This window comes from Aquila chrysaetos, chromosome 12 (genome assembly GCF_900496995.4).
Source record: "Aquila chrysaetos chrysaetos chromosome 12, bAquChr1.4, whole genome shotgun sequence".
NCBI classification, from domain to species: Eukaryota; Metazoa; Chordata; class Aves; order Accipitriformes; family Accipitridae; genus Aquila; species Aquila chrysaetos.
Window position 1 is genome coordinate 26,898,248 of NC_044015.1, and position 27,614 is coordinate 26,925,861.

At 43.2% G+C, this 27,614-nt stretch overlaps 2 protein-coding genes across 2 annotated transcripts in view; one reads left to right on the forward strand and one right to left on the reverse strand.

Annotated features, from left to right (window-relative positions):
* The window catches only part of LOC115349367 (uricase-like), a 28,227-nt gene extending 905 nt beyond the window's left edge, over positions 1-27,322 (forward strand). The window contains exons 2-8 of the mRNA XM_030033575.1: positions 18,843-19,061; positions 19,841-19,957; positions 20,083-20,161; positions 23,366-23,552; positions 24,057-24,180; positions 24,595-24,678; positions 25,684-27,322. Of these exons, the coding sequence (XP_029889435.1) occupies positions 18,843-19,061; positions 19,841-19,957; positions 20,083-20,161; positions 23,366-23,552; positions 24,057-24,180; positions 24,595-24,678; positions 25,684-25,821 (948 nt within the window). The 3' untranslated portion in view covers positions 25,822-27,322. The remainder of the gene's footprint in view (positions 1-18,842; positions 19,062-19,840; positions 19,958-20,082; positions 20,162-23,365; positions 23,553-24,056; positions 24,181-24,594; positions 24,679-25,683) is intronic.
* Positions 4,703-20,185, reverse strand: DNASE2B (deoxyribonuclease 2 beta). The gene is made up of 7 exons (XM_030033574.2): positions 20,067-20,185; positions 15,482-15,634; positions 11,434-11,611; positions 10,063-10,144; positions 8,868-9,029; positions 7,154-7,351; positions 4,703-6,596 (listed from the first exon to the last, which is right to left on the reverse strand). Exons 2-7 carry the CDS (start codon positions 15,592-15,594, stop codon positions 6,241-6,243), a joined length of 1,089 nt encoding a protein of 362 aa, XP_029889434.1. The 5' UTR covers positions 15,595-15,634; positions 20,067-20,185; the 3' UTR covers positions 4,703-6,240.
* Positions 27,323-27,614: the final 292 nt, after the last annotated feature.

Sequence of the window (27,614 nt, forward strand, 5' to 3'; positions counted from 1 at the left end):
TCCTAATGGTTCTCTGTCACCAAACTCAAGGTCTCTGACCTCCCTGGTGTCACCCATCCTAATGTTCCTTCTGCTCTTCCCTTGCTTTTTCTCTTTTGCTCACCTTCAGTTGTCTTGCTCCCTCTTCTCCATTTCTCCTGCAAGCTCTCTTTGCTCCCATTTGACTGGTTCTTCACATCTTTTGGCAGTAAAGAGGAGGGCAGGTTGGTGGGTGGCTGGGAACACAACTGTACGAATTTTCCCTATTTGCTGTGCAGCATTTCTTCCATGGTCTTTCTTTGCAAAATGTCCCATGGAAAATTGTTGGTTCCCTCATTCTCACCTTGACTTTCATGAAAGAAATATTTGTAGTAGTTAGCAAGCAAAAGAGGAAAAGATGCATATTTCCCTTGCACAATGCCTAGGATTTACAAGGTCGGTATGTGAAATGGAGCAGCTTTCAGAGCAGGGAAGGAAACAGTTCCTGAAATGTTTACTGAGTTGGGCATTTTAATCCTCAACAAGAGGTGGTGGACAGTGGTGCTGAGCATACTCATACCAGTGCAAAAATACATTTTTAAAACTGCACTATAGCAGGAGAAATACTGATTTTTGGCTGGCAGAATCTTATCTCAAAAAGGAAACCTGAAAAAACACAGACACAAAAAAGCCTTGGAGCTAAATATATTCACACATTAGAAAGTCAGAAGTAAGGAACAAAAAGAAAAGACTTGATGATACGGGCTTTAGTGAGCTTTTGGCAGGCTTTGGAATGTAATGGGGAAACCGTGTACTGCTGTAATGTGACATGCTTATTTGCAGGCATTAATACATGTGAAGGCAGATTTTTGGGTTACTGTATTATGATGCACAACTGTGTGGCTAATTTGCATGCAAAATTTCTATGATTAATAAATTAGGCAATGCTAGTACAAGTGTACTACAGTGAACCACTTGTAGCAATCAAGTGTGGCCAGCAGTCTACCAGGCAACATTAAATACTATGCTCTTATCCAGTAAAGCTTTGAATATTTGAACATCAGTTTGCAGTTCCCAAGCTGAAAAGTGATCAAGGGAGGGGGCGAATGTTCCATACTTTTATCCCTCTTACAGGAGAATCAGAGTAGTCACCAGATACCTTGTGTAGAAATGTCAAACAAACTCAACTGAAAAAAACAAAGTCAAGAGGATTTACTGAAATCTCTTGAGTAAAAGTGTAACACAGCTGTTTATAAAAAGCAAGATATATTTTTTCAAGTCCTAATGTTTTGTATTTAACAGTTTCAGTAAAATGAACATATCAAATATGCATGGAATAGCACACTCTTAATACTGGGATAAATCAGTTAAAAACCATAAAGATAAGCATAAAATAGGCCTGCATTAAAAAATTATATTATGAACTAGCTCCTGGCTGAGGCCAAGATCTGAAAGTGCTACAACTGATTTCTGAGTTCACATGCGGCTTCTTTTACTGCATTCATGCCAAGTTCATAAAGATTATGAGAAAATTCAGCAGATTAGGCCTTTAATCTGGTATCTCCAATCTAAATAGAAAAGTGTCTGATCTGGTTAGGCTACTCAGGGTACCAGGGTATCTAGAAAACACTGATATTGATATCCTAACTTGAAATTTCAGATCAGGGTATCTGCCTTGTACTATGAAGAATTTATTCCCTGCTACAAGGGGTTTTCCCTCCCACTTTGCCTAACAAAAAATTCTATTAATCACCATTCTCATTTTTAAATTCCTGTCTTTTTAAAAAATCTCTTGTGAAATTAAAAAGGTGCATCATATTCTTGCATCACATTCTTAGCACAGTTAGGCTTCGGCTTATACCAAGCTTTTAGAAGACACTGCCAGCACTACTCTATCTCCCGAACATTTTACCCAGGGCATAGGCAGTTTACATGTTCTGAAGCAATTACTATACTAAGTACCCAGTGATGTATCTTTCCCAGAAACTGAAAATAAAGGTATAAAAGAGATCCACACAATAATTTATGGGCGTTAACATATGGGTGTAAGTTTCTCTGGGGATAATTATGTGACTATGCTAATAACGCCAAGGATGCTTTGATACATGAAAACAAATTCTCACAATGATGTTCTTGAGCATTTCATTACTGTCAGGAGTGTATATATTTAAACAGGAGAGAGGGATAAGAGAGGCCCATACATCTGCACAAAAATAACCCTCTCCCTTCATGCTGCAGGCAAGCTGAGAAAGCCCTGTTTGACACAGGCACTTACATTAGATGCGTTTACTGGAAACTTCCCGTTTTGAGAGCAGAAAACTACACAAAGTGTGCTGAGAGGGGAGCAGTGTGTGTGGTTTGCAAGGATAGCTGGAAGAATGGGCATTACGGACAGCAGAACGATCAAAACCTCCTGGGCTTTGCAGGACTTCTATATTTCTAAAAAGTGCAATCTAGCATACTTTGAAGCAGACTTTGCTGTGGTTCAGAAATACACCTGTGGACCTCTGTGACAAGTCCAAGTGCCAGGCTAAGTTGGCATGCTTTGGAGAAGGGAACGTTCCCAGCTCAGTCAGAGAAATTTCTCCCAAAGCTTCCCCTGACTTGCTGGCAGACAGCTGGCATGGAGCCCCAGGTGTCCTTGAGAAATTCTCCAATACATTGCTCATCACTCACATCATGAGGGCTCTGTATTTTTTCAGTTGTTGTGGACACACCAGAAGCAACCCCACCATAAAGGCTGCCCTGTGAAGTGGGCTCAGGCTGCAATGCCTGTGCCTGTTTTTGCAGTATTGTAGTTGCCCAGCTGGGATTAAACTTCACACAGTTTATGTTTTTAAGCCTTCAAATTTTGTTTGTTTGGTTTTTAGCTTTTCTTCTAGTGAGGCTAATGTCTAATCCTTTGACCTCTTACATTACGTCTGTGTAAAATTGCAGTCTTCCAACACAGCAAACCACTGCCCTAACAATCCACAATTACCAGTGTTATAGAAGCATCCTCAGGGATACAGGCATTTATAGAAAAATCATCAGGGTTTTTTTTTGAGCAGAGACAGGGAGACAGAGTTCTGCCCTTGCTCTGGGATGGCAGTGGCTGTGGTGAGGGTAGGAAATGTCCTGGTGGGTGAGCGAGTGGCAGGCATGTATTTTGAGAGGCTGTATTTGTATCTCCTGCCCCTTGTGAGCTTGTCAGGCATGCTGGGACCGAGTCTCAGCTTGTGGAAATGATTACAAGGCAATTTATACCAAACAACAATCCCTACTGTTGTGTTTGTTACAAACTTGGCTGCAGCTTAGTAACGTTTAGTGGATTAATAATGTCTGCTTTTGGCCTCTCCTACTCCCTCGGCAAACAATTTTCATGTATAATAAGTGTTCTCATTTAGTCTAACTAGAACAGAGCCCTAGGGTCAGAATAGCCATACCTGCACACTGAGGAGAAGAGACTCTGGGTTTCCAGATGAAAGACCAGCTTTCTCCCCTCTCCATGCCAGGGTCCAAGACTTCTGCCCTTTTGCAGGATCAGCTTTGCTGGGCAAGTCCCCCTGAAATCACAGAGGGGGCAGTGCCAGATGTCCCCTTCCCCAGGAGAAGGTCTGTCCAGCCAAAGGGTCACAGTGGGCAGCAAAGGCAGCACAGAGTCACTGGAACGGGCAGGTATTTGTTGAGCATTTGACATTTTGGAAATGAAAAGCACATTTTAAAATTTAAAACTCTATGAATATATATATATAAAATATGCAAAAATAAATATTTCACACCAACAATTCATCACAGTGCATGCTGTGAGGGCGTATGAGATTGAGTAAGTGATGTATGGTCTCGCCTTTGCACAGGAAGCCTGACAGTTACAATCCCTTTAAAAATCTGTATGGTTTATCCTGTTGATTATCAGTCTCTTTTGGGAAACAGTCTGCCCATGTTTCATAATGTGTGTAGTAGAAATACCAGGATATGCAAATATGGAAGTTACACAATGAAAGCAGAATTGAATTAAAGCTGTTTACACTGAAAAAATGAGAGAACCAGAACTGCAGCCTTTTTATTGCTACACCACTGAAATGAGTGTGCGCACAACCCAGCTATTTAGGTGCTTGTAATGTTGTGTGGTACAACTGTTTCTTTCCATCTTCCCACTGCTGTTTATGCCTCCTCAGTAACAGCTAAAATGGAGGCTACCAATCTTGGGTATCATGGAAGAGGAATGTTGTAAGTCGTTTTGTGAACCTTTATGACAGCTATCAATTAATTGATCAAATAATTAAGAACAGCAATCATTACTTAAAGTGATGGACTGTTGACTTTTAGCCTGTGGAGCACGGCTGTGGCAACACTGTTGTGACAGCCAGTGGATGGAGACTCTTTGCTATTGAACTCTGTGACCCAAATGGTGTGGCTGAGCATCCACCATAAGAAATACAGGTTGTGTCATAGGTCCAGGTGGCCTCTGATGCACCACGGTGAACCTCGCCAGCACTGTCTCCAGTGAAGAATTTCTCGCTGTTCCTGTACACTGAGGTCATGCATATGCAAACGTATGGGCAAGATATAAGAGTTCAGACAGGTAGGTTACGTTAGCGTCTTGCTTATCTTGGCTTATCTGACTTATGCCCCACCGTCCCACTGCTCAGCATTCTGTGTCACTGGCAATTTTCGCTGCCATAAATAGGTGTTGCTTGACCACAGCTAGTAAAACAACGAAAAGTATATATGTAAAACAATTTGACAAGCATCAGAGAAAAAACATTATCAAGCAAATTATTTATTAAATGTTATTTGGTCATACGCAGGGGAAAAAAAAAAGACCTATTTCATGCAGAATATCTAAGCATTATTTTCACTGAGCTATGAGACTTGGGTTTGCCTTCAGTCCAGACTGACTAAATATGAAATTTATTCCTGCACAATTCTCCTCATTAAGCAGGCCAGATACATTATTTGTTCCAGAAGTATGCACAAGTGTTTTCTGAAATTAATTTGTTTGATACTTCATACACTTTGTCATTTGGTTGATTTTTCAGGGTGAAAAGGGAAGGAAATCTTCAACAACTTCTTGCGGTTGTGGGGCATTTCTTTATATCTACTTCCTTTTAAGACACTGTTGTAAAGAATCAGTGGTGTGGACTATGAACACAGCAAAACAGAAATATTAGTGGGACACCCAGCTCTTCAGACTAGAGTTTATATTAGCAATTCAGGAAAAAAAAATACAAGTGAGATATAACCCTATAAATATATTTAGGAACATATTAAATATATGTACACTTTTGAAATCTGAACCCAGGAGTGTATCAGGATTTTTCAAATTAGCTTTGTCTTTATAGCAAGTCTATGGAAACTTTAGGTCGTAAGCCTGAGACCGGAGGTACTGAAAATTAACACCCACGTTTGTTGTAGTGTGAAAATGTAGGTGAAATAACATCTTCCTTCAAATATTCTCTTCTCTTTATTTTTTTTCCTAATTGTCTCCATTTATCCTTTGGCAGCTATAAAACATTGTAACCAACCACAAATAACTATAAAGATGGAAGAGGGAGACTGTGAACAAACCATTTTTGCTCTTAATTTATTTTGCTTATTCATATTTTGGACATGTTTATTTGTTTATAAGATTGCTGTACATGAATAAAAGCACTAGAAATACTCCCAAGCTATTGGTTACAAATTATTTAAAGCTCATTTCTTCTCTAAAATTTAATCATGTAAAAATGAAGCCTTCCTGTCCACAGATCTACTCATCTCCCTGTCTGTATCCAATTATGTCAGGTCTTTAAGAGATTCAGCCCAAACTGAGCAGAAATGCTGCGATTGATCTCAGCAGCGCCTGGAACATGGGGCGATTTTGAAGCATTTTGGGGTACTTTTGCTAACTGCCCAGCCCCAACAACCTAGCTAATGAGACAGGTTTCTGTTGTTCCTCCCGTCCCATGTCCAGCGTCACTCACAAGTTCCCCGGGGACACCCGTGCACGGTCGCTCACAGCGATGAGCTTTGGTTCAGCCCTGTGCAGCAGCACAGCGCCTGTCTCAGCGCCGACGGCGAGAGGAGCCGGGGAGAGAGTGGAGCGTGGCTCAGCACACATAGAGCCAGCTGGTCCGGCACCCAGAGAAAAACAGCCGTAATTTACCTGCAAACTGCCTGCTTTTATAGCTAACAAGGTGAAGGTCTAACACATCGGGCAACTCACAGGGCCATTTTTCAGAGTGAAAATATAGTTTAAGGGAGACATTTCCTACACTTTCTGTGTAACGAGGGGTTGTGCTGTTTGGGAGGAATGGTTCGTTATATCGATGTGGAAGCATCAGTGCAACTTTCGTAGTGGATTATCAAATGCCTGAAGGCTTTGTAGATGTGTTCGTTCTGTGTACAGACGAACCCACCGCTTCTCCAAGCTTGCTCAGCAGCACGGTTTAAGTCTCCGATGCAGGTCCACTGATCTTTGTATTCCCTTGAAACAGCCCATTTGGAATGATCGTTAATGGAATAAAAGGTGGAATTCAGTGGCATCCCTATTAGGTTTATGTTGTAGACGTGGTAGTCAAGAGAGCAATTTGAGGGAAGTTTTTGGCCGGAATGCTGCCAGGATTCAGCCAACAAATCGGTCTTCAGTTCCTGAGCCATCCAGGCCACATAGATATCTGTGGAATAACACAGGGTGTAGGAAATCAGTCTTTCACATTCCTTCATTTAAGAGGGGACTGAAAAGCATCACCTAAACTGGGCTCATTTCATTCCAATGCATCAAGTGAGCCAGAGGGGATTTTGCCCCCTCCCCTTATTTTGACTTTTGTTTCAGAAGTTAATTTCTACTTTCCTCCTTCTCCTGGAAAACCTTTTACAATCAGCAGGATAAAAAGGAAAGGAAAAAAAATTTCAAGCCTTCTTCATAACAAAAAAGCGCAGATGATTCAAACCCCATTTTTGTTCTTTGTTGTTACTGTTGAATAACAGGGAATAAATTCCCTGAAAATTCCATTGTTGAACACCTTAATGCATTTGAAGGACCGACAGCTTTTTGCTTTGTGGGGCTGAGAGAATATTATGATGGGACACCATTCTTTGCCCTCTGTTACATTTATTTCTGAAGCTGAACTTCTTTCTTCCCCTCAAAGAAAATCCTAATTGTCAAAGAATATATTAATTGCTTATTTTTTGCTTGAGAATGTGTGATAGCTAGAGCAACATGTTCTCTTACCATCTATGAACAAGTGTGACTTTGCAAAGTGGAGAAAGATTTCCCCGTGAGCTGACTGGAGCTTGGAGAGGTGGCGCAAGGGGACCGAGGGCAACCTGGACCCTGCACAGAGCTTCTGCAGATTTGGGAGATCAGCTTGGAAGATGTTAGGAATGGAACAGCTGTAGATTCCTGGATTATAACTCAGCATCTGTTGGTCTGAGAAAAACCCAAAGAAATGAACACATGCAGAATTAAAATGGGTTAAAGCGAAGCAATCAAGAGAGTAAAGTTCTGCCTTGGAAAGGAAACCTAAATCCTTCTTAATCTTCACAGCCTATCTCCTGGAGCAGTTCAGTGTCAAACTATCTTATTTTAGCGACCAAAACCATGTTTAATTGCTGTGTGTTCCGACTGGCCCTGCAGCACGTAGACTGGCTCAGAGAGTATGCTCAGGTTTTTCCGCTTGCACCTCATTATTCGTAGCAGAACTGTTAACCGGTGGTCTCAGTCCGTTGCTACTTCCACCCGTGCTCATCTTCAAGCCTCTAAGCAGTCACACAGTGCTCAGATGGCATGTGTAAGTCCAAGCCTGTCTGTATTTACAGTAGTTTCCAGTCAGTTACAGTTGCCAAGCCAAATGCAAACAGAAGAGCTGCCAAAGGGTCTAGTTTGGTTTTAGGGAGAACAGAGCTTGACTTTCAGCGCCTGGATCGAATTTGCAGAAGAAATTTACTTTTCTGTACAGTGCACAGCTTAACTGTAGAAGTCCTTGCCATGGGTATCGTAAAGAGCAAGGGAACAAACGGGCTCATTAGATGAGTTCATGGAAGACCAGTCCATCAGGAACTTTCCAGTCTTTCCAGCTCAGGAAATCCCTGAACCACAGATTACCAGAAGCTGGGAGGACAGAGCAGGAAAAGCATTAGTGTATGAGTCTCATTTTCTTATCCTCTTTCCCTAAACACATGCACAGATGCGCTTCCACAAAGAGGAACCTGGTTTAGGTAGCTCTGGGGTGTGGCCAGCCTGGCCATTTGCACAGCACATGTGTTTCGTTAATATCATTCAAGGTTTGTAACTGAGAAGAGAGTGAAAAACAGTGTGAAAAGCATTAAGGAGCATGCCAGTATGACTTCTTGTAACGCCTTTTGATAGTCCCTTTTCAGGATTCCAGTACCAGATATCACTGTCAGATTGTTCTGAATCTTACCGGTATAGATCTTGGGTTTTTTTCTTTTTAGTATTGGTATTTTATGTGGCAAAAACTACCTGGGGAAATTCTGGGTGATATTTATTCCATACGTTGTATTTCTGATGAGTCAAGGCTACTACTCCAGCTCAAGCATTGGTTGCCTTACATTTTTAGAACTGCAGATGACTGCAGCTGAACGAGCTATTACTGTTAAAAATGGTTAATCATCCTACTTTATATTCGCAAAGCATTTTGTATGCATGGACTGAGTTTACCCTCAATATGCACTCGTGACTATTATTATCCCAATAGTCCCCATGGGGAGCTGGATTCAGAGTGGAAGAGTGGATTTCCCACATTCACACAGGAAATCGTTGGATAAATATAACTGAAGCCAAGAACACTGTTTCCAGGCCCCACTTGGTTTCCCAATCTGACAACGAAGGACAAGAACAAGCAATTTTTGAGGCGACGCCTCAAGAAAAGCAGTTAGAGAGGTACGGTGGGGCAAAGGCTTTCTTAGGGAGAAGCTTTTCATACCTATTTCTGTGAACTGGTCATATTTGAAGGTTATACAGATGGCCGTCTGTCCGTACGACTCCCCAGTAGCTGGATACCCATAACCATCCTCAGGGATGGGAGGGAACAGGGGCACACTGTGAATCACCCAGAAGCCTTGTGATTTGTCCAAGAGCAGAAATCCTGTCAAAAAAAAGTTATTGAAATGAATTAAGGAGGACAGAGCCCTGAGACAATAGAGCTGTGTCCTACTTTGGATTTGCTGCTGCAGACACCACACTTGAATGTGTTAATGTCTACAGTAAACTGGCTCTAGAGTAGATTAATGGATTATAGGAGACACTAATATCGTATTAAAATTGCATTAGATCTCTCCTGCATAGCCTAACTCAAACTGTCACCATGTTTCTTTTGAAAAAAAAAATCTTTTCAAAACCTTTCTCTGCTCAAATTTTGCCTTCAGAAAGTCTGATGATTTAGTGGCTGTGACCCTCTCTCCACTGCTCATTTTCCTTTCCTTCATATATTCACTGTGTAAGGGGAAACAGAGTCCGTCAACACCGTGTCTTCTTCCCCAGACCAAATTCTCCTCCCTGGGGAAGCAGCAGAGAGACGGGCTATGCCTCCCCCTGCAGCAGGGTGCTCCGGGGAGAAGCACGGCTCCTGAGCCGTGCCCGTTGCCGCAGCCTGAAAATACAGACCTGCGAATGTGTCCATCTCAGTGGCAGGCTGGGCAAACCCCACCTGCTTCCTCAAGGGAATGTTTAGACGTCCAATGAAGTTTACGCTTATTTAAAGTCTCTCTTTACTTTAACTGCATACTTTAGTGCTTCCATGACCTTGGCAGCAGTTTCCTGCCCCAGAGAGAGAGAGTTTGGAGGGGTTTATGTTTAGGGTGCCTTTCTGTTCACATCTTGTACTGCTGTTGCCGTTAGGCTCAGGATGATGTGCTCTGTACTCGCTGAAAGGAGCTATGAGTTTCAACTCTTGAAAATAAAGGGTCCGTAAGCCGTAAGAGTTCTTCAACACAGCAGAGGCATGGCAAAACTAAAACAGAAGCTGCAGCGTACGTAACTATACTACAAACCATGCATCATGCAAATCATTCTCCAGTTTTGCTTTAGGCAGGAATTTTAGATATGCAGATAGACAGACAAGTAGATGCTATCCACAACTTCAGAAAGGAGAAAATAGTAGCTTGGGACTCTCCCCGTACCTTTGGTATGTCCTCTTTTCCACCCGTCGGAGTCTGATTCAGGGACCTCATCGTTGTATATCGCATATGCAATGCTGTTCCTCTGCAGGAAAACAGACATTTCTGAAACATGACATTCAGTAAAAGGAAGGCATTTAAGTGAACACCTTCTACTGGGAACAGAAGAAAGAATTCAGGACTTCTGTGTGTGAACATCAGGAGCCTAATCCTTGTCCCAATTCAGCTGAAACAGTCTCCACAGAAGTTACAGCAAAATAAACCTGAAGACTCAGCATTGCTGTCCTGGTTAATATAAAGTGGAAGTTCTCTCAATCATTGCAGTAGCCCTTCCTCAAGATGTTGAATATGCTCACTAAGACAGTTTACATGGGTTTATTGGGCACTCGCTTGCAAAGAAGTTCTCCCCTTTTTTTTTTTTTGGTGCCTCTGATTTAGCAACCATATTCGGTGAAAATGTTTGCTGAGGAAAAATAGACATGACAAGTGTTCTTATGAAGGACAAGCAATTAATGCTTTCTTTGAAAAATATTTGCATATGGCCGCACCTTATTTCCCCTGAATAGAGAACTTCAAAGGAGTTGGGTCATGCTTCCCCTCCCAATGTACTTTGAGTTTGTAAACAGTTTATTACAATTACAGCGAGACCTGGAATAGGACAGTTGACCAGATTGCCAATATTTGACTGACTTCTGGGAATCTCTTCTACATAGAAATTGACACCCTACCACTAACCCACAGCAGAAATGCAAAGACCCACCCAGACTCCCCCAAGTACTAGGTAGATGGTGAAAAAATAACCATAGGCAGATCTTGTGGTATTTTATAATCACATCACACAAATATAAATGAGGTGTCTGACTCGGAGGGGGGGGGGGGGGAAGGCCTAACAAGCAGCATATGACTGCTGAAGCAGTCACAGTGATTTCAGGGGGAAGACCAAACCCCAGATTTGATTTGAGACAAGAGCGTGAAACACATGCACGTGGAAAGGCTTAGGACAAGTGCCTGTAATAGTCACCACTGGCCCCAGTCTGAGTTCACAGCCAGTTCACAGCTTCAGATGTTGCGCAACATGAATTGCAGAGAAGCAGCCAAAGGAACTATGTACCAATGCTCATTTTTTTTGATGGGCAATACTTTAACTGTGTGAAAGGCTTGACTAGAAATTAGAAGTTCGAGGATAATTTCTAATTGTAGCCAAAACTGCAAATAATGTGCCCAGCTGTCAAGACGCTCCCCTTGATGTGTTTTAGTAGATCTAGTTGGTCAGGTCCTGCCATACCTCTACATGCTTATTTTGGCTGGTTTCATTTCATTTGCATGTAATATCAAGTAAGCATACTAACAAAATGATAATTAAATGTCACTTGCCTCGGATTCGTATGTCTCGTACAGCTGCTTCAGTGTTTGTCCCAGAGCACCCTGTGTCATGTTGATGAGGTATTTACTGAGCTGCCACTCTGGAGCCAGGGCGTCCATGTACATGTATTCCAGCCCCAGCATGGGAATCTCTCCTTTGGCATGTTTTGGCAACTTGTAAAGAGCAAACCTGCAACAGTGAAGAGCAGTGGGTTTTTTACAACCATCCTGTTTGAATGTGTAAATCAGTATCTCCTTCCCCCCTGAGGATTTAAGAGAAGGGTGACTCTGGGGATGCCTATGCTGGAGGGGGACCAGTGCCACCAGCGTGCGGTGTGGACATCTCCCAGCCTCGAGGAGGTGACCCAGCGCGGAAACCAGCAGCAGTTTGGCAGCACAGTACCTGCTGCAGACAAATTTGTTCTGCTTCTTAGCAAGCAAGGGAAGCTGATTCAGCACTAAACTCCTGCTGCTGTGACCAGACTGCTGTTGGTACACTGAAAGGATTTGAGGGAGCCCTGGTTTGGAGTCCCATTTAGCCACCAAATCCCTATTGCTCCTGGTTCTGGTAGAGAACCTCAGGTCCCAAATTCAGTCTGACATTCTCATGGTCAACCTGGACACCTCTTACCAATACATTTTTATATGAAACAGATAAAATTATGTATTAAAATTATGTATTAAAATTATAAAAATGCGTAATGTTATATTTATACATAATAAACCCACAAAATAAGTAGAAAGCCACGTGCTAATGTTGTTCCAATCCTACTTTTCATAACAGACTCACACACTGCTGCACTGTTGCAGACTAGATATTTGCACACCATTAGCCAGAAACACAAATCTTTTCAAAATTGTAGAGTACTCAAGGTTGTCAGTAAATGGCTCAGTTCACATTAATGTCCCTGATGAAGTAAACAGGTTTTCCCAGGGCACAAGTCCATGGGATTAATTGCAATATAATTAATTGAGCCACTTTCTTCGAGTGCTGTACTTGAGTCATTTGTTATTTATGTCAATAGTAAGAACTGAGTGGCATTATTTTCAATCCTATACTATTTACCAAAAATGCAGCCTGACTGTGCTTAACCCTTCAAGTATATCAGGAGGAGTAAGCCTTGCCCATTTGATTTACAGTCTCGAGGTGGTCAAAAAAGCCATCTCCAAAAGCAGGTAAGAAGTGGCAGGAAAGCATTTTGCTAGAGGAACATTTAATCCATGGGAAACATACATGTACAGGCAGAAGAGAAACACACCACTAGTGATCCTGGTAATCTACCTGCATTGCTGCTGACTGAGTGATGTTCCTTAAATATCTCAGGAGAAATTGTTGCTGATGACAGATCACAGAGAAGAGAAGAAAGTGATCTATATAGCAAGGCTGGGGAGAGCTGTCCATGCACGAGGAGTCACAACAATCCCGTTATTTGAAATGAAGATTTGGAAAAGAGAGGAATAGCAGTAGTTACAGGAGTATGAACTGATCCAGGAATTAGTATACAAAGCCTTTCCAAACTGCTTTGAAATCTATCGGAAGATTTATGCTCTCGGGATGTTTACAGCCTTGCATCTCACAAATCCGCGTTCGCAGGCATGCCTATGGAAATGCTAGTAGTTGAGCTATCAGTAAATTGCTTGCCAGTTCCCAGCGGATACATGCTTTGGCCCTTTCCAGAAAGCCAGATGAGTGTATTAGCAATTAAAGTTGTATAAAATTCTTCACTGCCATTTGTGCGCAGGAAGTTTCTCAAGAGCTTACGCATTTGTGGGAGGAGGGTGAAAGTTATTTTCCTGAGAACCAAGGAAAAGCAAATCCGCTTATACCTGATTAGCATTGTCACATTATTTGCTTGTGACTGAACACCAACTTACTACAAATAATCACATCTTTACTTCTTAATCACATCTTTAATTCTTGCCCCCCCCCCCCAAACCCCAAACCCCAAACAATGTGCAGCTCTGGCTTCAATCCTTGACTCAAAACTTCTCAGAAAGCAGAGTTTTGGCTTTTATTTGCACGAAAATCTTCCGACAGAATACAGTGAGTTTGGATGAATAAAGGAAAGACTCCCTGCCCTCCTTAGAGAGCCAATCCTATGGCCATTTGCTCTGGTAGCCCCTGTGCAAGGTGCAGTGAAGATGGTGGGATGAGCTCCTGAGTGGAATGAAAACGCGGGGGGAGACTTTTGCCAGCCCAGGCACTGCGTGTGGGTAGGAACGGCAGGCACGGCTGGGGAGCGCAGGTGGAATCAGGTCAGATAAGCCAAGTGATTCCTCCGGTTTAGTGGCAAATGAAAGGGTGCGTAAATACTAATAATGAGTAATTATGGAATATTGCAGGATGAAACCACTGAATAGGAGGAACTCACATAAAGCTCTTGCTAACTGAATATAAAACCTGCAGTGCTGCGTTTGTTTGAAAGGGCATCAACATCTTTTGGTTTAAGAGGAAGTTTTCTCAGCAGTTTCAGTTCTGCTTCTCCTATCAGCTTCATAGCAACCAAATCCAGAATCAGGCAAAAGCTGACTATTTCTTGTCAGTAAACTAGGATGACCCCTGCAGATAGGCAAGTTTCTCTTTCATTTGATCACGGCACATCAGAAATGAAATCTCCCCCCAGTTCTTCCTGCTAAATTTGTCAGAAGAGAACACGGTTATGCCTGTGCAGACCCCCCAGTTCCCATCTGGAACAGGTCCCACATCGCTGGCCTTCACACAGAGGCACAGGTGAATTACTCCTAGCCACAGCTTTCAAAGGATTTCTCAGAGAATTTGGATACAAAAATTGTGTTCGTTTAAGAAATGGAGGGTAAATGGGTTTTTGTTTCGGGTTTTTTTGTTTGTTTGGGTTTTAGTCTGGTTTTTCTTTCGCTTTAGCAGACAGACAGACTCATTCTGCAAGGAATAATTGCAGTTTGCAGAGAAATGAAATTTCTCTTATCCTTAAGTTGTTGGGTAGCTGCACCAACTAAGAGTCTGATTCCTGAAAAAAATCACATTATCCAGAAGGGCCTTGGCAATGGCGACAAGTCACAGGGATGGACCGGACCCTCATATGTTTGATGCTATGCCAATATAAAGCAAAGCCAGCTTTATGCTCCTGCTTGAGTAGCCTGCCTGCGGTGTGAGAAGCTCCTACCTTCTTCCCTGCAGTTAGCTCTGTGTGCAAGGGAAGGTATGTGCAAGAATGGCACCTACTTCTTTATCACTTATATCCAAACTAGTCATCGCTCCAAGAGAAAGACACTTTTCTTTTGAAATCGGTTGATATTTATCTTTGGGAGGCTTCCGTGTTCTTTTTTAAGAGGCCTCGTTTCACTTTTTAAACCTGGGCTGGATATTATGTAATTATACTTCGCGTCTTTCATCTTCAAAGCGCATTAAGGCAATTAATCGTTTAACACCCAAACTCGGGCTTGCTGCTGGCAGTAGGATGGTACCAGCTCTAACGCACCGGCAGCTCCAGCGCCGGGGAGCGACCTCTGCTCCCCAGTCACAAGGCGCTTTCCCACACCGAGACCCCCGCCCCGCACCTCTCCCGCATCCCCCCGGGGGCAGCTTGGCCTCCGCTCCCCCTCAGCCACGGCAGCAAGGGGACAAGTCCCACCACGCTGCTGTTCGGGTACGAGCAGCGAGGCCAAGGGCGAGATACGGCCGTTTTCCCCGCTCGGCTCGGTTCCCTCAGCCGGCTGAGCCGGGTGCCGGAGCCCTGGCCCAGGCTGGGTGCCCCCAGGGCTGCCTCCGGCGAGCGCAGCCTTGGCACCCGAACACAGGTTATGCTCCCTTTGATGATGAGACACGAACGCTGCGTACAACGGTGATTGTTTTGCAGTTAGTCATAATGCAGTAGGGTGGTTGGTTCAGTGAAGCGAAATCACATTTCAATAACTTATCCTAGGTTTTCCAAATGCAAAATTCAGCTGCTACTCACAGGCAAACAGGATTAAAACAGCGATTGCTGTGCATTACTTCTCAGTGATCCACCTACTTCATGCGGTTTAAGCTCCAGTGTTATTTACTCACCCAGAGTTTCTCCCCTGCACGGTATTTACTTACCAATCAACTGTCTCCCCGTCTTCATTCCTGCAGGAAATCTCAGCTGCCCACAGAGGCGCGGAGGAGAGAAGCAATAGCAAAGCAGGGTGACACCATGCAGATCCCGCGGGCATTTTCGTTTCTTGGCTGCACAGGGCGAGCACTGAGCAGGCTCTAAAAGGAGAAGTTGTGTCGCATTAACTGTCAGCTCCTGCTGTACGACTCAGTAAGCGCAGCCCAGGCGGCTGCCCAGGACCGCAGAACCAGCCTGGGAACTCAAAGTCCCGCTGCAGGGACGGCCGTCGGCAGCGGGCCCAGGGCTCCCGGGAGCTGCTGGAAACTGCTCGTGCTTTCTTTGGGCAACAAAATGGCAAACTGACAGTTGTCAAGTTATGTTTTTGAGAAAACTTACCCTTGTATTCTAGGAGGTACTATTTTGACTATTTAGAATATTCAAGGCGTTCTGCTTAAAACCAAAAAAAGAGCTGCAGATACTGAAACACTTTTTGTTTTCTTTTTAGTGCTGCATGACTGAAGTATGAATTTTTTTACAACTATCTGAAAAAAACCCAGTGTTCAGACAAGCAAAACAAAATAATTTCCATCTCTCTACTTCTCCATTGTAGCAGGGACAGCCTTTGCACCACTCCTGCAAAGAGGGTTACCTGGTGAAGGGCTGAGCCCTGCCCGGTCCTGGATCTGGCGGGGGGCGCCTTCATTTGTCTGTGGGGATTGAGCCCGCAGGGACTGAACAGTCAGAGAAAATGCTCTGATCTCTAAGCCACAGTAATTTACTTACAATTAGTTAATATTTTTTTTAAATTATCTTTTAAGTGCATTAGCATTTCTGTTCGGAACAAACGTCTGAATTGAGCAATTTTACATCTGATAAACTTTTAGCAACTCACACATAAAAAGCTTCAATTATATTCTGGTGTGTAAAATATTCTTTCTCCCTCCTCATTATGCTTACATTAAAAGGTGCTGATTTACATGAAGAGATGTTGATACCAACTATGGGATATTTCAGCCTCAGGGAAAGTCTAGCACAATAAGCTCTGGATATTTTAGCATAACAGAAATCCTCGCAACCTTCACAGTATTTTGTCTCTTTTCTAATATAGCCTCTCCAACACTGTAATAGATGTGTAAATGGGATGTATTTGACAGAAGCAGGATAAAACTGAATAGGGCTTAACTCAAACAAAACCAACGATCCCAGAAAGCCGGGATTTTGGAGGTGTGGATCAAGACCTGAATTTTGCTGCTCAGACTTGCTTCTGATCCCTTTTGTGAGGCATCAGAACTGTAATACAGTGGTGAGGAAACACTTTTAACCAGTCCAGCTCGGTCTGTCTTTTCTTCTTGCTCTTGGGAATTGCAACGTGCTTAGAGAGGGTAATAAAACACACACCATGCCAAGAATGTGACAGCTGTTTCCATTTTCTGTTTGGGACTTCTGCCTTCTTACAAAGCAACCTTCCTGCCCCTCATGGAAGAATTGCTTTAATACTCACCACTTCCACTGGACCTTGGAGCAGCAAGTCCCCGCTACCCTGCGCGCATGACAGGGGGCAGCCCTGGGGACACAGAGTGCCGGCTAATGGGGGGGCTCTGCTGGCTAACGGGGGGCTCTGCCATGCAGGATGCTGACTGTGTTTTGCCAGCTTCTGGGTGAAAACGGCAAGGGCCCAGCACATTTGTGATGGGTTGACCCTGGCTGGACGCCAGGTGCCCACCAAAGCCATTCTATCACTCCCCCTCCTCAGCTGGACAGGGGAGAGAAAATATAACAAAGAGCTTGTGGGTCGAGATAAGGGCAGGGAGAGATCGCTCACCAATTACCGTCACGGGCAAAACAGACTCAGCTTGAGGAAAATTAACTCAATTTATTACAAACCAACCAGAGCAGGGTAATGAGAAATAAAACCAAATCTCAGAACACCTTCCCTCCACCCCCCCCTTCTTCCCAGGCACAACTTCACTCCCGGATTCCCTACCAACCCCCCCCAGCGGCACAGGGGGATGGGGAACAGGGGTTATGGTCAGTTCATCACACGTTATTTTCTGCTGCTTCATCCTCCTCAGGGGGAGGACTCATCACACTCTTCCCTGCTCCAGCATGGGGTCCCACCCACGGGAGACAGTCCTCCACGAACTTCTCCAACGTGGGTCCTTCCCACGGGCTGCAGCTCTTCACAAACTGCTCCAGCATGGGTCCTTTCCACGGTGTGCAGTCCTTCAGGCACAGACTGCTCCAGCGTGGGTCCCCCACGGGGTCACAAGTCCTGCCAGAAAACCTGCTCTGTGGGCTCCTCTCTCCACAGATCCGCAGGTCCTGCCAGGAGCCTGCTCCAGCGCGGGGTTCCCACGGGGTCACAGCCTCCTTCGGGAACCCACCTGCTCCGGCGTGGGGTCCTCCCTGGGCTGCAGGTGGATATCTGCTCCACCGTGGACCTCCCTGGGCTGCAGGGGGACAGCCTGCCTCACCATGGTCTTCCCCACGGGCTGCAGGGGAATCTCTGCTCCGGCGCCTGGAGCATCTCCTCCCCCTCCTTCTTCACTGACCTGGGGGTCTGCAGGGCTGCTTCTCTTACATGTTCTAACTCCCTGCTCTGGCTGCCGTTTTCATCTGTCCCAACTTTTTTTCCTTCTTAAAAATGTTATCCCTGAGGCGTTACCACTATCGCTGATGGACTCGGCCTTGGCCGGCGGCGGGTCCGTCTTGGAGCCAGCTGGTATTGGCTCTCTCTCGAACACAGGGGAAGCTTCCAGCAGCTTCTTACAGAAGCCACCCCTGTAACCCCCCCCGCTACCAAAACCTTGCCACACAAAACCAATACAGCATTGCACATGTGGAGCCTGACAGCAGTTGTGAGAGCTGGGAGCCAGAGGGGTAGGAGGTGCTGAAAGTCTGTTCTTGGTGCCAGGGAAGATCGGGAGTTGTATCTGGAGAGGTACAGCCCAGGCTGGCAGAGCCGGCGCCGGTGGAGGGACTGCGGAGGGTGCGGGGGTGAATGCTGCCTGCCCTCTGCATGGCTGTACCCGCGGTGACTGAGTGCACTGGGACACTCCGGGTTCAGAAGGAGATGATGGAGGGGAGACTCCATGAAGGTCTAGACAAACGAGAGAGACTAATTCACTGTTACTCACACCCCCCCTAAAATTTTAAAATTCTATCACAGCTGCTACTAATGTAATAATACCTTCCTAAAGTGTTTCTTTCTTCCCATCAGGACTTTGAAATTTATAATGGAAAAATTTTCATTATCACAGCTAACCACAGAAATAAAGGCCATAAACATTGTTTATGTTTCATTGACTGAGCATAACTCAGGCTTCCACTGAGCTCTTTTACAACTGTCATGTATTTTCTCTGCAGATCAAGGATGTAGAAGTCCTCAACTGTGAATATGGCAAGAACACAATTAAGTTCCTTCGCCTTCACAGAGAAGGGAAGAAGCACTTCGTTAAAGAAGTGGAAGTGTGCACGCATCTCCGGCTGACTTCTGCTCAGGAGTACCTGGAGGGAAACAACTCTCTTGTGATACCTACAGACACCATAAAGAATATTGTCCTTGTGTTGGCCAAAAAAAATGGGGTATTTTTAAATTTTTAACTAGCCTTGCTGTTTCTTATGACTTCACTGGGAAGTGTTTGCTATACTAATTTTTTATTTTCAAAATGCATCAAAATAATCTCTCCCCCCATTGGCACATCAGATCAGCACTAAAGTCACCTTCAGTGATTTGGGAGATCATTTCTCCTCCTCCAGTGCTTACCCTGCAGACTCCTCCTTAGTTTTCCAAAGCCTTTTTTCCTCACAGAGCTAGCAGTATTTTTTGTAGATATGTCATAGAAGATCCATCTCTTTTTTAATTTAATAGCACATAATACTGCATTATTCCTATATAGCATTTTTAAACAGGTCTCAAAGTATGTGAGACTCCTCTTAATTCTGTTAACTGTGCTCTTACCTCCCTCAACTGCATCTATCATAATGAGAATCTGTAGTGTAAATTGTCTGTCTCAGTAATGAAATCCCATCTTTAGCCTGTAAAGCTTAATCAGAATATCACTATGATTATTTCAGCATTATACCCTCAAAGCATAAGGCTTCTGTAGCAGTTTCTCTCAATCCAAGGACTGCAGCTCACTATACCATAGAATGGGAGATTTTTGACGTGACTCTGTAGCTGCTATTTGCAGCGTATGCTGCAAGCTGATCAAATGACTAGGCACAGCGCACAAAACCAGAAATGAGAGAAATCTGTATTTTTAACAACACTGATCCTTCCCAAATATTTACAACAATCAGAACAATCTACTTTTGTACATGAGGTAACTGCCTCTTTCTAATAATGCTGTTTGCTGTCTTAGATCCCAACTTTAGAACAATTCGCTATAGATATCTGCAAACACTTCATGACAACATTTTGCCAAGTGGCGTACGTCAAAACCTACGTTCAAGAAGTACCATGGCAACGTCTACACGAGGTATCTAAAATACTAATACATTCCATTTGTTTATGCTGGAGCCATTCGTTACTCTCTTAGTTCCTGTTTTCAAGTTAAGGTAGTATTTACTGCACTTTTACTTACACACCTGCTCTAAATTGCAGAATGGCGTTCCCCACGTCCACTCATTCATATGCGTTCCTGATGGGATCCGCTTTTGTGAAGCTGAGCAGTGCCGAAACGGTGAGAAAAGAATTTGCAACTTCCCCCACTTCTCTAAATATTTCTGCCAATGAGAGATGAAGATGGCTTTAGAGATAGCTAAGAGTGTTACAGGTGTTACCGCTCCAGAGGTCTAAAACAAAGAGCACTTTTATAGTCTAATTTTGCAGTCCTTGATCTCTGAGACATGACTGAAGAACTAACATAGCTTACATTTGTATGTGTATCTTAAATATAGAATGGCCACAACAGCACGTCCAGCAGAACTGCTATATATTGTCACAGGATTTAATAGCCTTCCGAGAATGGTCTGCTTACTTTTTTACATTATACCATATTCTGCATTTTCACTATTATCATTACCCTACAGAGAAAGTGTCATGAAACCACGCTGCTGTAGGCCAATTGCCTAGTTTGCAGTTATTTTCAAAACGCTGCCTACATGCCTTGGTTTTATTTCTAAGATGCAATTCCATCGCTGCACACCAGGCTGGCTTGAATATTGTGAGCACTCAGGTCTACATGCAAACAATTTTTCACATGAAAATACTTCAGAGTGTGCTTACTATTTCTGCACGGAATGCATAAACAAAGCACCGTTTGTCTTCACTAAGAGTTCTGTGATACCTAAAAGACATAGGCTTTCAAGCTCAACTGTCTGTCTGTAAACCGGCATTCGAAAGGGAGTGTCAAGACTATCTCTTCTTGCTATGACTCACAAGAGTGTAAGTTCAATCTCACTATGTTGGTGTTTCATTTAACCCATCTTTCAGCCTGCTGGGAACTGAGCTGAGACCACAACATTATTTCACACAGTGGTTTTAGGCATTAGTTCGGTACCTATTTATTACTGCCCTAATGTAACTTAGAACTATTTCCCATCCTACCCTCTCTCCCTATTTTCCTAACATGTCAGGGTTAGCACCAGTGGCAAGACCAGTTTCACTTGCAGACAGGACACAAGTTCTGAAAGGCGCATTTGAGCATTGTCCCTGTGTTCCTGCTGAAAGAAAAGAGAGCGCCCGTACCAGTCTCCAGTGCCTCTTGGCCTAATCTTTTCTAATGTTCCTAGTAATGTTAACGACTGCTGTATTTTTGGCAGCCTCAATAGTATTGACTTTGGTTTCTTGAAAATGTTAAGAAAGAAACGTGAATTAAAAAAAAAATAAAGAAAAAGAGTTTATGCTTTCTTGAAAAGCTGCTGCTCTTAATGTATGGATTGAATTAAATTTTTCATCGCCTTGAAAATCCAGCATGAAATTCTGCAATTTCAGGTTCTACACAAACAAAAAGCCTTTAAGGCTTACTGAAGAAACTGCCTTTCCTTCTTAGTCTTCCCTTCATGTAGACCTTCAGCTGTTTCTTTAGGATTCCCTGCCTAAGTGAACAATAACCAAAGAGAAGATTTTCATATCCCTTTTATTTTTCTTATAAGAGAACCTTCTCTATCTTTAGCATCCTCCTATGCACCTATCAGCCAGACAGAGAAATTTATTTCTCAGTTAATCCTATCTTTTAACACTTTTCTCATCATTAAAAGAAACCTAGTGAGGCTTAATAGAATTATAGGCTTATTTTTTTGCCATTATATTGGCTGATAAAAGGCTCAGAGTTTTTTGGAAACTGAAAACATCATAAGTAACTTAACAGAGAAAACTGCAGACATCACAAGCACAAAACATACTGAAAGCACAGCACGAGCTGTTCACCTCGAAAACTTTGCCTTGGCGCTACATTCTTCAGTGCGAGTTTCAGGTTGATTACTACACAGCCAGCCAGTCAGCCAGCCTTTCAGTAAATCATTCATTGCAAGGAGCTCTTTCAAACAAGGCTATGTATTTGAATGTGAGATAAATATATCTCCAGGTTCACTGATAGTATGTGCACTACATTAATACCTGTGTATTACAATCTTACACCCAAGCAATGAATTCATCAAGATCTCAACAAACCCCAAAATATCCTGTCCAATGACAATCTCTTCTTTAGATTTTTTTTTTTAAGCTTTAGTAAATAATAGGGGGATGTAGCCAAAATTATAGATAAACCTCCTTGGACTCATTCAAAAACAAAAGTGAATGTAAACAATAGAAGAAATAGCTAAAATGCAGTTTTGATAATTTCCAGTGACAGAGCAGTTTAAAAAAAAAAAACCTCTAAAAATTCATGTCATTTAAAAATATCCATCACAGTGGAATTATTTCTAGTATAAATTCCTGCAAAGACACGATTTAAAGACAAAGTCTGTCAGTACTCCCAGTCCAAGGAAGGATTACTACGTGCCAGACATATTCAAGGATTAATTTTGAAGTAGCTAGTGTGAGCACCAAGCGAAGCACAGAAACAGCAGCTTGGGCTTCAGCCACTGGCTATCTGTACAGGCTCTGAATAAGCCTGCGTGCCATAAAGTTTCTCTTTTCTGAATCTGCTCTTTTGGCAGCTCTGAAAATTTTCAGTTATCCGTTTGGTGTGCTCTAAATGACTGACCACTTGAAATTGTTTAGACGCCATCCAAAAGGTTTGTCAGAAGAAAAAGTTGAGGACACAACTGTTTGGTCTTTAGAGGATGATAATCCACCCACGCAGCAGTGATCTACAACAGCACATTTTATAAATAGTGGCTAAGAGCAAAAACGCTGTCAGTTTGAACCTGTGGGTGGCATCTGTATCAGTGCCAGTTCCCGCTAATTAGCTGAGCTGCAGGGATTTGCATTGGCTCCTCGCCCTCTCGTTCTTATGGATGCAAAACTCAAAACAGGATGGGTATGTAAAGCGAACTTCTGACTGAGGCTCCAAGTCTTTGTACAGAGAGTTTCTACACTTGCCTATGTTGTTAGAAAAGGCTCACCACGCCTCTCCTGTACACCACAGCCCTAGCAGCCTATTTTATTTCCCTTTAGAGCAAGCAGTAGTCCCCAAACTGACATCAGTGAGAGCCCACTCAGTGCACATCCCACCTCCAAGGAGGTGAGATAAAGGGTGTCCTCAGCTCTCCTTGAGTGCAAGTCACTTGATGGGATTCTCTGGTTTCTAGATAGAGCTCTGATTTTAGTAGTTTCTGTCTTGTTTCTTATCTTTCTGCAGTAGCTAGGCTTGCAACAGAAGCACACGAGTGAGTCCTGGAGAGACCGCTTCATGGCTCTGGAGCTGTCACTGCAGTATGCACCCAGCGGTTTCTCTTTGCCTGAAAAGGAGCGCATATTGTCTCGTATTTTTGGATCACAGGTCCCCTGGTTGTTTTTGCTGGAATTAAAGATCTGAAACTTATGAAGACAACACAGTCTGGATTTGAAGGCTTCTATAAGAATGAACACACCACACTTCCTGAAAGGCATGACAGGATTTTATGCGGAGAGCTCTTCTGCAAATGGTCATACGGCGAATGCAAGGATTTTGACTTTGACTGCATATGGTATACGTTCAATCAAATAGTATTTATTACCTAATCTATGATCCCAAAGTCCCTCTATACAATACAGCAGTGTAAGGGCCAGACATACAGTTGCCGTGCACCAGCCGCTCTCACAGATCTCCGTGGCAGCACGAAGTGTCAGGAGGGGCGAGACGTACTCCTTGGCGGGCACTCCTCTCTCTGATGGTGCATCAATGGATGGTATTTAAATGGGCAGTTCAGTGTTCAGTACAGAACACTTTAGGAGAAGAAACAAACAACTAATTTATTACACACTTTTAGCCAAACACCTATTTGTGAATTGCAGAGTTGGGGAGTGGGCTGAATTTGGAGGTGACAGTACAAAGAAACTGTTCTTCCATAAAATCCCATGTGCTACGTATTTGTCAGAAAAGACAGAGGAAAATACACCCACACCCACCTACCCCCCGCCCCAGTAAAACATTATGGATCTAGACAGAGACAGCTCATACAAGGTTTTGTAAGCACCTGTGTTACCTCTAGGAACAAAATCTGTGAATGTATCCTTGAAGCCTTCGCCGGGCCACCTGACTGTGGGGAATATTCACCCTCTTACCAGAAAACTGTCAACTCTATCCAGATGCTCGTCCTTTCCAAAGTGTCACAGGTATCTTCTTTCCTCCTGCTGATGTTTTACTTAAACAATAGTGAATGTTAATTGGACCACTGAGAAGACCAAAATGAGCCTATTATTTCCTCTGGCAGTTCTATGTAAGACTGGAAACTGTTTGGTGGTACAGCTAGATGGTCTGAAAAAAATATGAACACACTGAGTAGTTCATATGCTGCTCCCCAGCTGTGAACACAATGGGGGAGAATATCACTCAGTGCTTGGCAGGACATGAGTAAAAGTAAAAGGCGTGCTACAACATTGTCTACATGTTCAACAGATTGCATTTGATCAACTGTACATGGCGGGGGCGGGGTGGCGTGGAGGGAGGTACGGTGAGTGGAAAGACTGCCAGGCTGTTGGCTGAAAAGGTGCCCTAATTCATTGCCTTATCTGTTTTCATGGTTTCAGGTACAGGTCATAGAAGTCATCTTGAACAACACTTTTTATAATGTCGTAGACATGAAGAATCTAGGCTTGACCAATGACAAAGAAGTAAGTAAATGCTCCAAATACAATTTGCCTGGACTCTTTAGAAATACTCAGCCTAAAAGCATAGCAGCAGTTCTGCACAGAGCAGAGTTAAAGTGAGCAAACTTTCTCACCCAGTCCCAGTGAAAGCTCCACCTTACCTCTAAAAGAGATTTACAGTGATTACAGAAGAAGGATAATTGTTTTCTTGTGCTGTTGATAAAAGCTAAAGGAGCACAGTAGAATGCTTTGGCGATCAAAGGGATCTGTAACAGAGACTACCTCTGAAAAATCATTCCCACTTTCTCCACTGAATTTGACTTTGTTATGTCAACCTATGCAGTTTTAACCAAGCAGAATGCGTCATGGCATCGTTTCACGTAGCCAAGTAGTGTGAAAAGCTAGCCCACTGTGGCTCTTCTTTCTGCCCCACTGGCAGTACCACTGAGCCCAGGGAGCATCCTTGGTGCAGTGGGGTGACAAGTAGGTGAGCTAGGCCATAGGGTAACTCTAGGTGACAGAAGACCAGCTCTCTAAGTGAGCAGTGAAGGGATGTTTCTGTAGCCATTAGGAGCCAAAGCAGATTGGTCCAACAGCGGACAAGGTATAAGCCTGGGATCAGGCAGAGGGTGAGAGATGTAGGGCATGAGATACATTTGCTCCTCCCTCCACAGCTGCTCTAGCTGACAGCCAGCTCTGGCTGCAAGTCTGTTATGTTATCCTCATGTGACAGAGGGCAACTGGGTTATTCCATTTTGCATCAATAGTCTATAATCTGTTTATGCTGTAGTGTCCCTCTCTACGTCTTGTGATTCTGCTGCCGTTCTATCCTACCCTTGCCCTCTTTCAGGTGGATGTTATAGATCCATTTTCACTTGAGATAACAGCAACATCTACCACTGATGTTCTTAAGAGAAGGAAAGGGCCTGGACATGATTTTATGAGGAGGTGAATAGCTGCAGTTTCTGCTGTGATGATGCTGGCACATCCCTCAGAAATGACCTCTGTGTTTGTGCTCGTCCTCCTCAGGTTCTGGTTCCAGTGGAAGCTCCCTATGGCTCCTGCGCTTGCACGCTTGGCAGGAAGAAGTTCTTAGAAGCACAAGGCCATGTGCTAAAAGATGAGAGGCAAAGTCAGTTTGGACTGGCAGCTTCCCAGGGAAACTAAATCTCTTGGCTACACTCACACCTTCCTGATAAACTTAACAGTATGGCTTTCCTATCAGCGTATACTCCTTATTGGCCTCTTCCATTGCTACTTTCCCTCTAGGAACTCCTGAGGTTGACATTTCTGAAGGACCCTCAGGAATTCAGAAATCAAAGTCTGTCCCTGAATCTCAGTGTGATTTGCAGATTGAAATCCCCTATGCTCTTGAAAATCCCAGCTGGAAACATTATAGTCAATTACTTTTTAAACCAGCTATTCCCAGACCTTTTAATGAAACAATTAATTTGATAATGTCTGTAACATGTTTTTGACATGTAAAATCAGCAACTCTGTATATTCTATTTACTAATGTTCCTTCAGTAAAATGAATATACAGGCACGAGAACAGATGTTTCATTGACATTACCTGTCATGACCCCTTGATGCCCCTCTGATCTACAGAGCTGAGGTTCTGACCCAGTAACTGAACAGGGAATCAGTCAGACACTGATTTCTTTGTGAAGGAAATGAAAAAAAGAAAAAAAAAAAGTGTCTCTCATATCTTCTTTGCAGTGTGAATAGTTACAGCTGTTGACTAATTTTTCTGCATGTATTCTGACTGCATGGCTGCTGCTGCTACTCATCAGACTATACAGTTACTATATAATTACTTTTATATTAATCACTGAGGTGTTTGAGGTTTGGGGCTATCTCTGTAAGTTTAATTAAATAGTTTTCTTTAGTCTAATAATCTCATCATGACTTCTGAGCAGGCAGGAGTCAACCTAAGTAACCCTATTACTTTTGGGAGGGGTAGGGAGAAAGCTAGAGACAGACAATGCATATCTTCCTTTAGTTACCCCAGGTGATAGCTCTGAATATAAAGATAAAACTATACAGCCAACAATTCTCATCTTGCAAACTGTGGCTACCACATTTGCAACAGAAATCCTGCTCAGCTTCTGACAGCTTCTAATTGCTGCTCTCATTTTCTCTGAGCGTCATTTTCACAGACTCCATGTGACAGAGTGCAAATCCAATGGGAAGCGCCCAAAGTTACTTCTGAAAACTGCAATTCAGTTACCTTTGTGCCTTCTCAGTTTGGCAGACCTGCAGCATTCCTCAGGGTACAATCATCAAATTCATAGGCACAGAAAATGAGGAACATGTCCTGCACCATGTGACATTTTGAGGTGCTTTTCAAGATAGGAACTTGCCTTGGTGAGCAGGACATAACAGATGCGAAGGGAAGACACTGTTCACAAGCCTGAGATATCTCCTGAAAAACAACAGGACAAATGACACCACAGAGTGAAGCTGTCCCAGATATGCTGTTCCCTGGTCACTAGCCAATTCTGAAAGTTTTACTTACAACACTTCTAGCTTTTGCCGGGGACATTCTTTCTTACCTTCTTAGATTGTGTTGTATTCTGCTTGTGGGCTTATTTCTGCTATTTTTAGGTGCTTGTAATTTATTAATGTATCTTTTAAGGGTGAATAAAGAGCAACATCAAAAAACAAACTAGTATTTGACTATTTACCAAATAAGAAGTGAAACGATTTACTACTTATATATAAATGCAAACATTGTAAGTAAAAGAAATATGTTTTAGTTCACCCAATTTTACCTCAAAAAGTGACCAGCCTTGTTTCAAATGACAGTTCACTACCAATAGATAGAAAAACAGATGAAAAAGGATCTTACTGAGCATCTCAGCATTTACCTCTTTCTAAACGAGGCAGATCTTCACAACCCACTTCCTTTCTACCTTGAAAAATTTATTGCATTAGGTGGAAGGTCTCCTTCATTACTA